General features: G+C 43.8%; 1 protein-coding gene across 4 annotated transcripts in view; it reads left to right on the forward strand.

Moving 5' to 3' along the window:
• Positions 1-14,295, forward strand: part of sbno2b (strawberry notch homolog 2b) — a 71,420-nt gene that overhangs the window by 36,700 nt on the left and 20,425 nt on the right. Inside the window, exon 1 of one of the 4 annotated variants that reach the window (XM_072660553.1) lies at positions 3,964-4,460. The exons of the other annotated variants lie outside the window; for them this stretch is intronic. Coding sequence (XP_072516654.1) covers positions 4,401-4,460 — 60 coding nt within the window. The 5' untranslated portion in view covers positions 3,964-4,400. Of the gene's footprint in view, positions 1-3,963; positions 4,461-14,295 lie in introns of those variants that run through there. 4 annotated transcript variants of the gene reach the window in all.

Genomic DNA, 14,295 nt, shown 5'->3' on the forward strand with positions numbered 1-14,295 from the left:
ACACAATGCACAGCACCCACCTTTCTGCATATATATAGATATGATTGAAGCTAATTTTTTTTCTGTTTGTTTATATCTTATTAAATTTGTCTTTTAATTTACTTGCATAGAAGTTGCTACTCACCTGTTTTATATCACAATGTTCAGAACAGTCTCAGCTCTCTCTGTAATGAGACCCCATGTGACCTAGAGTTCTGAGTGAAGAGATAATCCCTCCCTAAACCTGAAAAATCAAAGCCAGATTTAATACATTTAGAGATGTAGAGATTCCTTTACATACAAATCCAGCAGTTAGACACGACAAAGCAGAGCAGAGTATCCGGACCCGTCTTCATAGCCTGTTAACTCCAGAAGTGGATCACACACAGTCGGCAGTGAGATGCAGCGGGAAGGGCGGAGTCTGCGGGTTCAGGAACTGTGTGAACCGTATTTCTGTGCTGTGTTATCTCAAAGATATTAATAGAAACATCGAGAAACATCAAATGTAATGCGCCGGTGCATACGTACACCCCAGAGCAGCTTGCCTTCCAACAGCCTTATAGTGCTCCCTCTGCTGGAGACTCAGTTTGTCGCACAGCCCGGCAGAGCCTAATAGCGTATTAATGCCCTGTAATAATCTGCTGTATTTACAGTTAAAGAGAATTAGGACTAATGTAAATGACCCTGTCGCTCAGGGCTCAGGTAATCAGCGCTCCGGGTCTGTGTCTTGTTCTATCTTTCAAAGCCTCCAGTCTGTCAGAAAGCCCCAGTAAAAATAGCCTAAATAATTCTCAAGGAAAGCACCTTTTTTTTTGCATCTATTATTATGTATGAAATGGAAGGGTGTGTATGAAAGCACACACAGCGCGGTGCGTAACCGTAACACTCCATTTCTTGTTAATCCACAACATGAAGGGGAATTAATTGTAAGTACCGCAGGCCTGCAGTGGTTGAATCATCCTTACTGATATCCTATTAGAGCCAAATAGCTGCTCATTCATGTGGATTCCCAACCATGACACCACTCGAGACGCCGCTCTGTCTCCGGGGCTGGCAATCATAGGCTACTTATTGCCACGGTGGACATTGATCAGTGGGTCATAGTAGCGGCTCAGCTGGATGACTGCACTGTACTCCTGTTAGGACTGCATGAAAAAAAGATTTCCCAAACACACACACACACACACATCACACATGTGATATTAATAATGCATGCTGTGTATTGAAGATTGGAGTAAAATGAATGATATTGGGCAGATACCAAAATGACCCTGCACCCGTCCAGCGATGTAGCTATGGAGCACTGCAGTGACGAGCCGACTGAAACAGTATAATGTGCGTCCCGAGTGTGTGTTAAAATGCAGTTGCATTGTTTGAACATAGCAGGCATGCCATGCACCACACCTCCCGCGTTCCAGCTCTAATTTAATTAGTCGATTATGCAACAACATAAACACACTCATCATTTTTCATAATTTCACTCGATGCAAATCAAATTGTAAACCCAGTACCGTCAATCAAACCGAGGGCTGAGAGTATCGGTATACCCCTGGTGTATTGTAATATACAGTATACGTGTGTACTGTATATGAGGCCTAGGATGCTAATAATCAGTCCAGTGTTCTTCCAACCAGAACATCAAACTTCCAGCTTCAAGTTCGGCTCGGCTCGACCGCCATTCTTTAAGATCCACGGAAGACGAGCGTCCAGACTTTTTACTGTCCTGCACCGAAGTGGTGGAACGAACTTCCCCTGGGTGTCCGAACAGCAGAGTCCAACACTCACTGTCCTCAAACCCAGACTGAAGACCCTCCTCTTCTGAGAGGACTTGGGTGAAGAGTAGAGTATTATGGTCTGCATATTGACTTGTGTTTAGTAGAGTCTAAGATTAGAGGATCTGAATTTTAGTCTATTTAAACTAGCTGAGGTTCTTCTTCAGTAAACAGTGAAGCTCTTCTGTAAGAACTCTGGAGAAGAGCGTCTGATAAACGCTGTAAATGTAAATTCTGAGCACTGGTATTATGTGTTTCCATATTTATTCTGTATAATATACCTAATACAGAAATGCCTAGAGTTTGGACAGTGTTGTAGGCATGTCTCAGTCCGACCCACGCAAGTTTTGATAGATCGAGTATCAGCTATTTTAAGCCTGATTCAGTTCTGATCCTTTGTTTTTACCGCTGTGTTCTAACAGAGCGCCCTCTGGAGTCCTCTAGATGCGCTTAAAGGATATTATTCCCAGTTGGCAGCAGAGAGGAGAGTTTTTAGAAAGTGGCAGAGCAGTTTAGAGTTTGCAGTGTGGAACTATTTGACAGTGGAACGTCAGATCTTAATATCTGTGGTTCTAGTGTATCTTTTTTCAGTTCTGTCAAAACCATGTGTGTAAACACACTCCCACCACATATTTACTCCAAACTTACAGTGGATTAGAAACTACTCACTGCAGTGTTGTAGAGGAGCTGGGAGCTGATTGGTCAGGGAGGAGAGTCAGACTGGACTATAAGATATTAAACACTATAAAACAGTCATTTTAAGAAAAACCTCGACTAAACTAAATCAGTCAGTCCAGAATGTTTGATTATAGAAACTGATACTGAAAATAAAGAGATTTTACTGAACTCATTAATCAGCAGCTCAGCTGATCTAAACTGTAGGGCTGGATTATTTATATGGGATGATACTCAGCACTGAGACTCTCAGATCTGATTAAGGGCCAGACTGTATAGTGTATTTCTTTTTGTATATTGTCAGATAAGTGCTTTTAAAAATAATGTCCATCAGCTAGATTTTTTGATTTGTCTGATATTGGAAGCTGATATGTGCTGATGTGTTTATTGAAGATCAGAATGAAAAAAATATATAGAATATGAAAATATATACTAAATATCTTATTTCACTTGACCACATTTGCAGCTCTACAGAAATGAAGGTTATGTTATTTGAAATGTTAAATAAATAAATTAATAATAAATAAAAAAAAAGCAAAGTGCATTTAGTCACAATTTAAAATCATTGGCATCGAGCCATATTTCCCATATTAGTGCAGTTCTACAATAAATAATTGAAACATAAAATAATGTGTAATATTTATTTGAAAAACTTTTGCTTATCATACAATATTGATGTAACCTGTGTATTAATTGAACATCTGCATATAAACAGTGTTAGTTGAAAATGTAGGTTATGTATAGTTTACATTTAAATAAGTATAATCATGTATAAGTGTGTGCAGGGTGTAGAGTGTGTGCCTCCTCATTAGCCTCACAGATAACTCCTGCTTTGTGTGTTTACAGACAGTAAACCATTACCAACCTTAAACAAACCTTAAAAAACATGTACAGCGAATGTTGTGAGGGGACCATTACTCCCAGTTCATTCCCCCAGTAAGTTCAGTGTGTTTTGCAGCGTGGTGTTGCTGATGTGTGTGTGTGTGTGTGTGTGTGTGTGTGTGTGTGTGTGTGTGTGTGTGTGTGTCCGCCTGCTTTATACAGGACATAAAAAATAAATCTCAGCTCGGATGTTGAGAGGTCACGCTCCTCTCCTGAAAGGCTGCAGGATCACCGTAACTGCAAGTCATATTAACTCATTTCTCGGCCGGCGACACGCCAGCTGCGTAAAACTTAATTGCCTCGATCGTTGCCCCCATTCATAAGCCATGAATGAAGCCGGCGCGGCCGAGCAGGGTAGGGCAGTGGCTGAAACAATGTGCTCAGCAGGGAACCACTAGCATAAAGAGAATAATCTTTAAATAACGATCGGAGAGCATTAAACAGAGGCCCTTCAGCCGCCACAGTGCTCTAGAGAACCTGCATGCTGCGCTGTTTACACTACAAATGCGGTTGAGTTACACCATGTACAGTAAAGAGGGCCTGACTGCCAGTAACTCTAGTCACTTACCAACAAAAGCATCATTTCCTGAAAGCTCCTCCCCTCCTCCCCCTCTCGCCTCCCTCCCCTCCTCTCCCCTCCCCTCCTCTCCCCTCCCTCCCTACCACCTTCAGCATTGAGGAACTAAACCACAATCAATATGAGTGAATATGCAGGGCGAATACCTGTCACTCCTCTTTTAGCAGAGGGGGAGAAAGTTTAGTAGGAAGGGCGAAGAAGACGTCTCCTACGCCAGCCTGGTTCCTACCTGTTGTGTGTGTGTGTGAGTGAGTGTATGTGTGGGCTTGTGTGTGTGTGTGTGTAAGAGAGAGAGAGAGAGAGAGAGGCTGGTTTTTGGAGCTGTGGAAGCGCACTGTCTCTCTCGCTCGCTTGCTCACTTGCTCACTCCGTCCTTCCCTCTCCGTCTCTCGCGGTCCTCTCCGCTGCCTCGCTCTTCTGGAATGCGGCGGCCGGCGCTTTCTCTCCAGCGCATGGATGGATCTGTTGTCTGGTGAAGGTGAACAGCCGTGAGTTCCTGGAGGAGCGCCGGACTCATGTCGCTCATGCAGTTTTGGACTAAGTTTTACGCAGACCTGGGACGTCCGCTGCCCAAGGTAGAGGCCTTAACCGTTTTACCGCTGTGTTGAAGCTGTGCTCAGCTGTGCTCAGCTGTGGCTGCTGGTGTTGATGGGGGTATGCTGTGTGAAAGGAGAGCTGGCCAGCCGCTGAATGAGCCTGGTGCTGGTCTTAGCCGTATTCCCATGTTGTTCAGGGAAGTGGCTGGCAAGGTGCCGGCTGCTCTAGTTTCTCTCCAGGTGTTTTTCTCCTGTTGTTTCCTTGATGAGACACAAGAACAAACTTCCTTGTCCACACAGGCCTGTGTTTACCATGCCTTTGTCACTCTGTCTCCTCGGCTCTGATTTAAAAGAAAAATGTCCAACTTTGCACTGTAACTCAATAACCAACGGAGCGTTCTGCCATAAAGCCGTGGATTGTTCTGAGCTCTATTGATTCTCACGTCTATTTGTGTTGGTAATCATCATCATGACAAATGGCAATCATCTCTGGGTTCCAGTAAGAGGTGGACGCAGGCGCTTCTCAGATTCTGCGCAGTCTGCACAGTCCCAATGATTTGAATTCTAACTTCATGGCAACCTTTCTGTGCAACCCTTTCTAATGCAGAAGCTCTTCTCATGCAAACCAGCAACTTTTGCATGCTCTGAAATATGCACCTCCAGCATCGCTGCTTAACATAGTGACCGGTCAAGCCATGAACCGGTCCCAGCAGCTCCTAACTGATCCTCACTCGGGCTGAAGTGGAGGGATTGTGGAGGGATTGTGGATCTGGTGGAATTAGAAGCCGGTTTTCAAAAGGGGTCTGCGGGGCTAAGCTCACTGGAAGACTGTATGTCACTGTGGTCATTAGGTTCACGGTTGTTCCTCCACCACCTCTCCGAGTAAATTAGGGAGTCTCGGCTAAATCTCCAGACACAGAGCAACCATGGCCTGTCAGCAAATGCTGGGCAAACTGGTCTATTTTAGGCCTGAAGTTAAGGCAAGGCCTTACTGGAAGAGGGTGATGTAAGGCGCTTTGAGGAGCACATGCACATTTGGACACCTGTGGTCCAGCAGAAAAGAGCGGCGCAGAAAAGCGATGCATTCGTCCCTTCTGATCTTTCTCTTTTCTTCGACTTTAAGCTTGACGTCCGCCTGTCTGTCTGTTTACAGATGGGTTCCATCGCTCTGTCTGATCACTGTCACTGTGAAGATGTTTTTTTTAGATCCGCTAGATCTTTCTGACCCCCCTCTCAGAATAGAACAGGAGGATCTACAGTGCGTCGGAGGCTTTGGGTGGTCTCGTTTCTTTGTTTTCCTGTCTCTCTTCTGTGCTTTTGTTTTCACTTCTTGTCTTTCTGAGTTTTTTTTATTATTATTATTGAGGTCATATTTATTTTTTTATTAAGATCATCTTCACTGCTGGATTTAGAGAGGGAGTGTTCTACATTTATAAATCGTCTCTGCGCTAAAATGCTTTTGGGAAGCCCAGCCCAGCTCTGTCACGCTGTTACTCTAAATACTGTACATTTCTAATCTTCTGGCAGTAATAAAGATATATTTAGACAAACTAGATCAACCGGGTCGACCTGCCTGATGTAGGAATACCTAATTCATGCTTCCGGAACCCGAGGTTCCTTTAAGTTTTCAGGTTCTTAGTGGGTGTATGTACACTTCTTATTCTTTACTGTAGTTTCCCTTCTACATCCGTCCCTCTCTCACTCCCCCTGAGTGTTTCTGATGCTCTGTCCTCTTTAAAGATCTCTGAGATCAGCAGTTTCAGACAGAACCTGTCAGAATAAGTGATTAGAGATGTGTCAGGAAGCTCTGGTGGTGATAGCGAGGTGGGTGATGAGGCTGTTAGTGGTCTGCTGTTTTCCCGTCACTGTTTGTCGGGACCGTTCAGTAAGTGTCAGGCGCTGTGGTGTGGTGTAACCTGACACATTGTTGTAATAGTGAAGCATTATTTCACAGCAGGAGTATTAGCGTCAGCCGCTTCACTGACGTGTCTCCGACCCCCCCCCCCCCCCAGCACAGGCATGAGCGCCATTGACTTTACTCATCTTCCTGATGACGAGTGTGGAACGCATGAACACACGTCTTTGCTGGGTTTTGCTCAGGTGTGCCTCGTTTTCCTCATCTTGCTCATTTTCCTCATTTCCAATTGAGGCTCAAACTGACTTACGGTTACAGAAACCCTCCGGGTGGTCCCCAAAGACCGCTGAGCGTCACTTATCCCCCCCAACCCCCACCATACACACGCTCGCATACACACACACACACACACACATATTCTGTTTTGCTTCCTCTTGGCACGCAGCACCAGAGCTGTGGCTCACAGAGAGCTAACACCGGAGCAGTTTGGCCTTTTTGGCTGAGCGTGTGTTGCCATAGCCAGGCTTGGCTGTCGGGAGTGTTTGCACTGATGGCGCGGCAGCCTTTGCAAAGCGCCTCACTCTCTTTCTGTCTCTCTTTCTCTCGCTCGGCCCGGCCCAAAGCAAACAGAACCTTCAGAAGAGGCCGGGGTTCCTGTAGAGCACCACCTTCAGCACATGGAAGACGGCAATCATCTGTGTTTTCTTTAAGGTGGGAAGGAGCTCTGCTGAGCAGCAGTCAGCAGGGGGCAGGTCATAGAGGCGTAGAGACGTAGCCCCCCCAAATGTTCCTCAGGCTCACTGCTTGGAGGTACCAGTTAATGTTGTCATTTAACATGAATTATTAGTACAAATTAAAATAACCTCAAACACACAGTAGGGGGAAATCTTCATAGGCCGTGAAGTGAAGTTCTTGCTGACCCAGATCACGTCCTTATAAGTGAGGGAAGGTCCCTCTTAACCTGAGACACTGCAGCCACTCAACAGCCATCCCATCAAGCCTACAAGCAGTTCAGAGGCAGTCACCAAAAAGCTCAGACAGCTGGCCCAACTAGTCCCACCCAGCCCAGTGAGCCTCCGCACCACAGTGTAGAGTCGCTCTGACAGCAGGCCTGGAGAGCCTCCGAACCACAGTGTAGAGTCGCTCTGACAGCAGGCCTGGAGAGCCTCTGAAGTTCATGACTAGTCCTGAGGGTCTCCTATAGAGATTCATGAAACACATTTAGAGCCCACCACCGCTGTGTGAACATTGCTACTTTAGTGTGAAAGTAATCGACTGAATCATAAGCCTTCATTTTCTAGGAACTCCAGACATGCAGGAATTAATTTAATCAGTTCTGTGGAAAGTGTTGATGGGTTTGTTCTGATTAGGAGACTTTTAAACACATAGATCTAACCTGTCAGTACTGTGATGTTTTCAGCAATCTATTTTACACGGATTTAGTGATTAAGTGGTGTGTCTCAATACTTTTGTCCATATAATGTATGTTGAATGTACTGTATAGTACTTTGTTTATTCATTTATATATATATTATATACATTATATATATATAGATTGTTTAAAGCTTTTATCTGGGCAGTAAAGTGTGACAAAACGCAAAAGAACTTGATTTAGCAGGTTTTGGAGAATACTGGGCTTCTTATAGGAGATTTCTGGAAGTGGCTCACACGCAAGGTTATTTATATATTTGTATATAATGCTCTCTGTGCACATAAACACTATTAATAGATTGTACAAATATACATATCTGAGCACATGCTCTCTTTATATTGAGAATCCAAATAAATAAAAAAAACAATATTACCTTTCAAATGTGGAATAGCGTTAATATATGCCATAATGTCAAAATAAATCTGATAATAATAAAATATGTATACATGTATATATATATACGTATATACATACATAGAAATATATATATAATGTTTTTGTGCTAATGCTGCTCTAACTGTGTAATTACACACAGCTAATTGAATATCTCATTAATTCATTGTGAACCTGATTCATTTCAACAGTGCTCATCTTTATTTACTGGATACACTTTTAGGCCTCTGTGAAAATCAGAGCGTAGAGCTGCTGACCTGCTCAGTAAAACTCTGATATTAGAATAAACACTAATAATAACACTCCTACAGAAAGTGGTGGTGGTTCTCCATCACTGTGTTCATCATTAGAACATCTCCAAAGTTCTCCTCATGGAGTCTAGTATTATTTAGAGTTCTCCTCAGATCAACACCTGGTTTGGTGGTAAATCAGGGCTTAATGATGGTGAATCAGTAATAGGATCCGTTCTACTTTCTGCAGTAAAGACTCTGGTACTGCTGAGAGGCGAGATCTATAAGAATGTGATTAGGGGCCTAAAACCTCTCTACAGAGCTGTTTATGAAAGAGGAACTTCTGCTGGAGCTTGAAGGTCTATATTTCGAAATTTGGTTTATGTATAGAAGTCTTATTTGACTTCTGAATTGTTCATAATAACCAGAATGAAGCGTGGCTGTGTGGGAGAAGCAGCATGTCGTTAGCTCATTTCCTGGTTCTGGAATACTGGGGGATTCCCTGTGTGCTGGCTCAGCGGACAAGAAGTGCCAGCCAGGCTGCCTCTTCCAGGAAGCCTCAGCTCCCATCCCTGTGGTTAGAGAAGACAGCGGTGCGAAGCAGGATCAGGAACTGAAGAGTTAAAGCTCTGAGTGTTTTGCTGTCTCTCGTTTCCTTATAGCGAGGTCGAGCTCAGTTGTTGTGATCACAGCTGCGATTAGTGCGTCTAGACGAGGCGATTCTCCTCACTCCGGGGACTTTGGGAAATAGCGTAGCTGTGGTGTGGAAGCCTTTGTCACATTAGGATCAAGGAGCCGTAACATTTAAGGACTCCACATGGTGACTCTGAAGGGGGTATGTGTGGTATCTGCATCTTTAAACATCAGTAGCCTGGGGCACCCGTGACCCTGTTGCACACTGGTAGACCTGCCTGATGTTTTGGAGATGACCTTCAACAGCTGACTGTTCACTTGCTGCCAAATACACTATATGTCCAAATGTTTGTGGACGCCCCTTCTAACCACTGCTGACACAGATGTGCAAATGCACACACAGACACACATACTCCGCTTGTCTAGTGCCTATAGAGAAGCACTGCCAATAGAATAGGACTCTCTAGAACAGATCAGCATCATGACCCTATTGGCTCCATGCTGCTTAATAATGTCAGGCGTGCGCTAGAGGGGTATAAAGCCCCCCAGCATTGAGGAGCTGTGGAGCAGTGGAAGAACTGTGTTCTCTGGAATGATGGTGGAGGAGCTCCATCCAGTATCTTTGGGTCAACATCAGAATCTAGTAGAAAGTCTTCTTCCAGCAAAAGCAAAAGGTTGCTGAATGAGCAGGTAGCAGATAATCCAGTCTGTTCACTTCGCCTGTCAGTGGTTCTAATGTTATGGCAGAAGTTCAGTTCCTCAGTGGTGGTTCTGTCCGAGTGTGTGCGTCGCAGCTCAGCCTCAGCGAGGGAGTTTATCCCCAGCATCTGTGCTGTGCTGCTAAAAATCATGACATGTGGTGTCAGTACTGCGGCCGTGTTTTCAGGGCCGGTCAGTGAGGAAAACACTGCTGCTGATTGTATCACGTCCCCGATGGATTGTGAAAAGGAGGTCTATATATGGGCAAATGTGGTTTTTGAACGCACTGCTGGGAAACACAAAGTGCTTGTTTAAGCAGTGACTGACTGGAGAGGATGAAGTGGAAGAGGAACATGCAGTGAGAGCGCAGGGGGACTCATCAGACCACAGGCTTTCTTGTTTTAAGACGCTATCGTAAGAATGAGACTGAACATTATGTCAGCTAGACGACCCGTAGTGTTCCCTAAAAGGCCCACAATACTGATCTGGTCCAGAAATGTGTCTGTTTCTGTAGCTGTGATGCTCCTTCTGGGTTAGAAATGAGAACACTGACTCTGTAGATACTGGAGCTCTTTGCTATGGAAAGCTTTTACTGTTCTCTATTTTGCAGAATTTACTGTAACAGACTTTGTCGAGAGTGTGCTGCCACTTTGCGGTTCACCATGAGCTTCAGAAAACTCAGGTCTGACACAAAACCCGACTTTTAGAAATCGCCCTGGTTCTGCTTTGTGAGTAACCAGCTGCTTTATTGTCCTGCAGGCTTCTTCTCCTGAATTTGAACTATGAGGTTGTTGAGTAGACCTTTACTCTTACAGAGTGTGTAGTGTATTGACTCATAACAATAGTGGAACTCATTAAACATACAAAAACATTTAACCAGATCAACCATTACTGTTTCTGTTCTAGATAGAACCATCGCTTCCACTGCAGAACCTGTTTTCTGCTCCGCGGCTTTTTTCTATCACAGGATATTACTAATCAGTAACGACAGGGAAAGCAGTGCAAACTGGCTCAGTTGTTCCTAATTTCCACCAGCGGTGGAGGTTCAGAAGAGGTTAAGGGTATGGGATTATTTCTACTTACAGTCTTTTGCAAAAGTTTAGGCACCCCTGCTTAAATGAGTGTAAATAAATGAGCAAATTGTTGACAGGAAACAAATCTAACCAAATCAATTATTTTGTTCATTTACTGAATTTAATAGATAAAAATATAAAATAATAATGCAAAATAATAATAAAATAAAATAAAATATTAAAACATATTTAAAACATAAAAAATAAAACAACATATTTAATGTGCCGCTCCTCTTTTTTGCAATCTGTTGAGTAAATAATCAGTGGTGTCTGTAGAGGTTCTGTGACTTACCGAATTTGACCAGCGGTGCATGAGTCTGAGACTTCACATTATACTCCATACTATACACTACAATTAATAATAATTAATATAATAATAACATCTATTCATCATTACAATATCATATTTAAATTTTTCCCAGCTGGGTTTGTTTTGCTGTGTCCCAAATTATACACTTCTACACTTCACTCACTACTACCAGTGCACTTATACTGGTGAGGCACAGTGGTGAGGCAGCCTCTGTGTTTCCAGACTGGAAATGGAATTTTGTCTACATTTATTACATTTTAACAACAATTTCTGTTTCCATGGCAACATCAGCAAACCTTTTTGAAGCATTAAAAATGTTGTCATTAAAAAACCTTTTATTTGTAGTGTAGTGTACACGTCCAAGAATCAAAGGGAAGCTACCTTTCATCTTAATGATGTCTGACACACTTTTGTCACACTTGTCTGACCATCTTACACCTGGAATTCCCTGTTTGAATCAGTTTAACGAAGATTCTGACACTTGTCTTAGATCTTATTAGGGCTGTGTTCGGTTTAGGAGGACGGCGGGTCGTCCGTATTAAAGCAGAGCTGTGAACTATCCTGCTCTTTAAAGCACATCATGAGTCTGAGCTAGACCTCCTGGCCTTCTGGGCTTTCTCAGGAATTTAGATTTAAGACAGTTCTGAGGAAGATTTTGTAATTGAGGCTCATTCATTTCTCTGTAACTGAACCTGGGCAGGCCGAACACCATACCAACCCCTGTGACCCCCAGTGACCCCTGTGTCAGCCTACAGTCGACAAGAAATCAAGATCATTTCTTTGCCACTCAGCAGACCATGTGTGTGTGTACACGCTTCAACATGCACACACACACACACACGCCTTATTTTGAGCAGAATAAGTGCATCAAGGCTGATCACAGCAGTAATTTGAATACAACAGGTGACTCAGCAGAGTATTTGCAGCTTATTACCCCATCCCAGAAAATATCCCTCTCCCCGGAGAACAAGCGCCTCCAGTCTGAGTCAGAGCTGTTGCTGCTGCCGCCCAGTTCACACTCAGCTCCTCCCTGGATGCGTTCAGCAGTGCTCCGAGGTGAGCGTTCCCACAGTTCGCACACACCTTTCCACTGGCTACACCCAGCCTCCGAGGGTCGTTCTTCCATGGGAAAGGAAGCTTTCGTGGAATTTGCTTTCTGTGAACAGGTCTTGGTGAAGACGGGCATTCACATGTTCCTGTGCTGAGGAGACACTTACCCAATCCCCAGTCATGTGACCTCCCCCATCACTTGGAGAGATGTGAGGAGGAGGAAGTGCCATCAACCCGCCCCTGAGAGAGCAAGGCCAACTGTGCTCAGTTCATCGGGGCTCTGAGGAATCCACTGGAACTTTATTCGGTGTCTGTGCACGGCTGCTTCAAAATATTCGGAGGTTTGGGGTCGGAGTGCATTGGGAAGAATGAGCATTTTGTAAGTTGTGATATTAAACACCATCGTGCTAATCAAAACCCCACAGTCACCCAGCTCCTCCACCCTGGCCACCCTCGGTCCCAGCTTTGCTCTCAATAATAGATCATCTAACAGCATAAACCCGGTCATCAGCTTCCTCCATTCTAATTTAGTGCAATTATTAAATATGTTGTGTATCGTAACAGCCTTAATAATCTGTTTTTAACAAACCACTTTCAGTACATTAAATTACGTTCATTTAATTGAGTTTCTGAGGTTATGGATACACTGTAGGTTACCAGTAAAGCTTCTAGCTGGTCAAGCATAAAGTCAAAGAACACACACACACACACACACACACACACACACATCCCTGATTAGCTGAGTGCTTTGCCCTTGTTGCTGTACTCTGTGTTGCTGCCCCTGAGCTAACAACCATAAAACCTTGTATCTCCATTTTCTCGTTTCTCACTTTTCTCCATAATCAGAATCTGCAGCTGTTCTTAAAACTGTATTAGAATTTTGTGATGAATGGACCAATAGAAACACTCCGAAATGACCTGGAACAAAATCTTTTATATTGACTTCTATTGAAAGTTCAAACGGCTTCTCCTTCTTCTTCTGTAAAGGTTTTTTTTATCTTTATATATTTAATATTGTGCTTTTCACTGTTTATTTGATCCTGTAAGCGGTCCAGCGTGGTCAGATCCACCACTCCGCACCGTAAATCAGCCGGGTGTTTACTGTAAGGCTCGTATTTCTTTCACTCCCGTGTCACCTGGGAGTCGTGTCAGTGCAGCGGCAGCAGCTGAAAGCTGGTCCGGTTCCAGATTTTCGTTCTTTCTGCTTATAAACCCTCTAAGTGTAAGCTGGATTCCCACACCTACCCTAATTTTTGCTTTCACTCTTTACTGAATGTGCGGTAAAGGTAGTATAAATGCTGAAAATCCACTCCAGGATTTTGTTCCAACTGCCTGGGCAGCTCTGCTGCAGCTCAGCTGCCCAGGCAGTTGGAACAAAATCCTGGAGTGGATTTTCAGCATTTATTACTTTCTCTAGGTAAAAACTCTTATTGCTTCTCTTCATTTTCCTGATCTGTTCTCCTTCCAGCCACTATAGGCAAATCCCACCCTGACTGGTGACACTCTTTCTGCTGGAACAGACAGGAGTCATCGGGAACCTGCGGGCTGTCCACATTTCTGTCCAGTTCCTGAAACAGACGCACTGCTCTTGATTCCTTCGGCTTTACAGATGGAATCAGAATCAGAATCTCGGCTTTTCTTGTGTGTTTCTGGAGCCGACGATGTTTTGTGCGCTGGTCAGGGGTGTGAAAATGTGTCAGTGCCAATGTAAAAATCGATTGCAATCGACTGTAATAATATTCCATAAAGTGTGGAGCACTCAGGAGCAGTGAAGGAAGGTGGACGAGCTCTCTGGGTGCACTCAGAAAGCAGCTTTTCATTAGCCACTACACTGACTTCTGTTTATCTACGGACGAACATGATCAGAATCACAGAAAAATGAAAACATTGGTGTCAGACAGGCGTTTATATTTGACCGATATTTCCAAGCAACGTTTGATTACACTGATTATTTCTTCATGGTAATTTATTATTATTTATGTTTAATTATTTTATTTACTGACATCAGCAGGGCTATCTAGGGTCCTGATAAAATGCTGTAGCCACAAGCTACCTTGATAACTACATACTATACAATACGGCATCGACTAGACCCACTGTTCTTTAACACAAGACTCTTCTCTGTTCTGGAGCCGAAGTGGTGGAACAAACCCCACAGACTGAAAACCGCCTCTGATCTCTAGCTATTCCTTATAGTGC

Source organism: Salminus brasiliensis, chromosome 17 (genome assembly GCF_030463535.1).
Source record: "Salminus brasiliensis chromosome 17, fSalBra1.hap2, whole genome shotgun sequence".
NCBI lineage: Eukaryota > Metazoa > Chordata > Actinopteri > Characiformes > Bryconidae > Salminus > Salminus brasiliensis.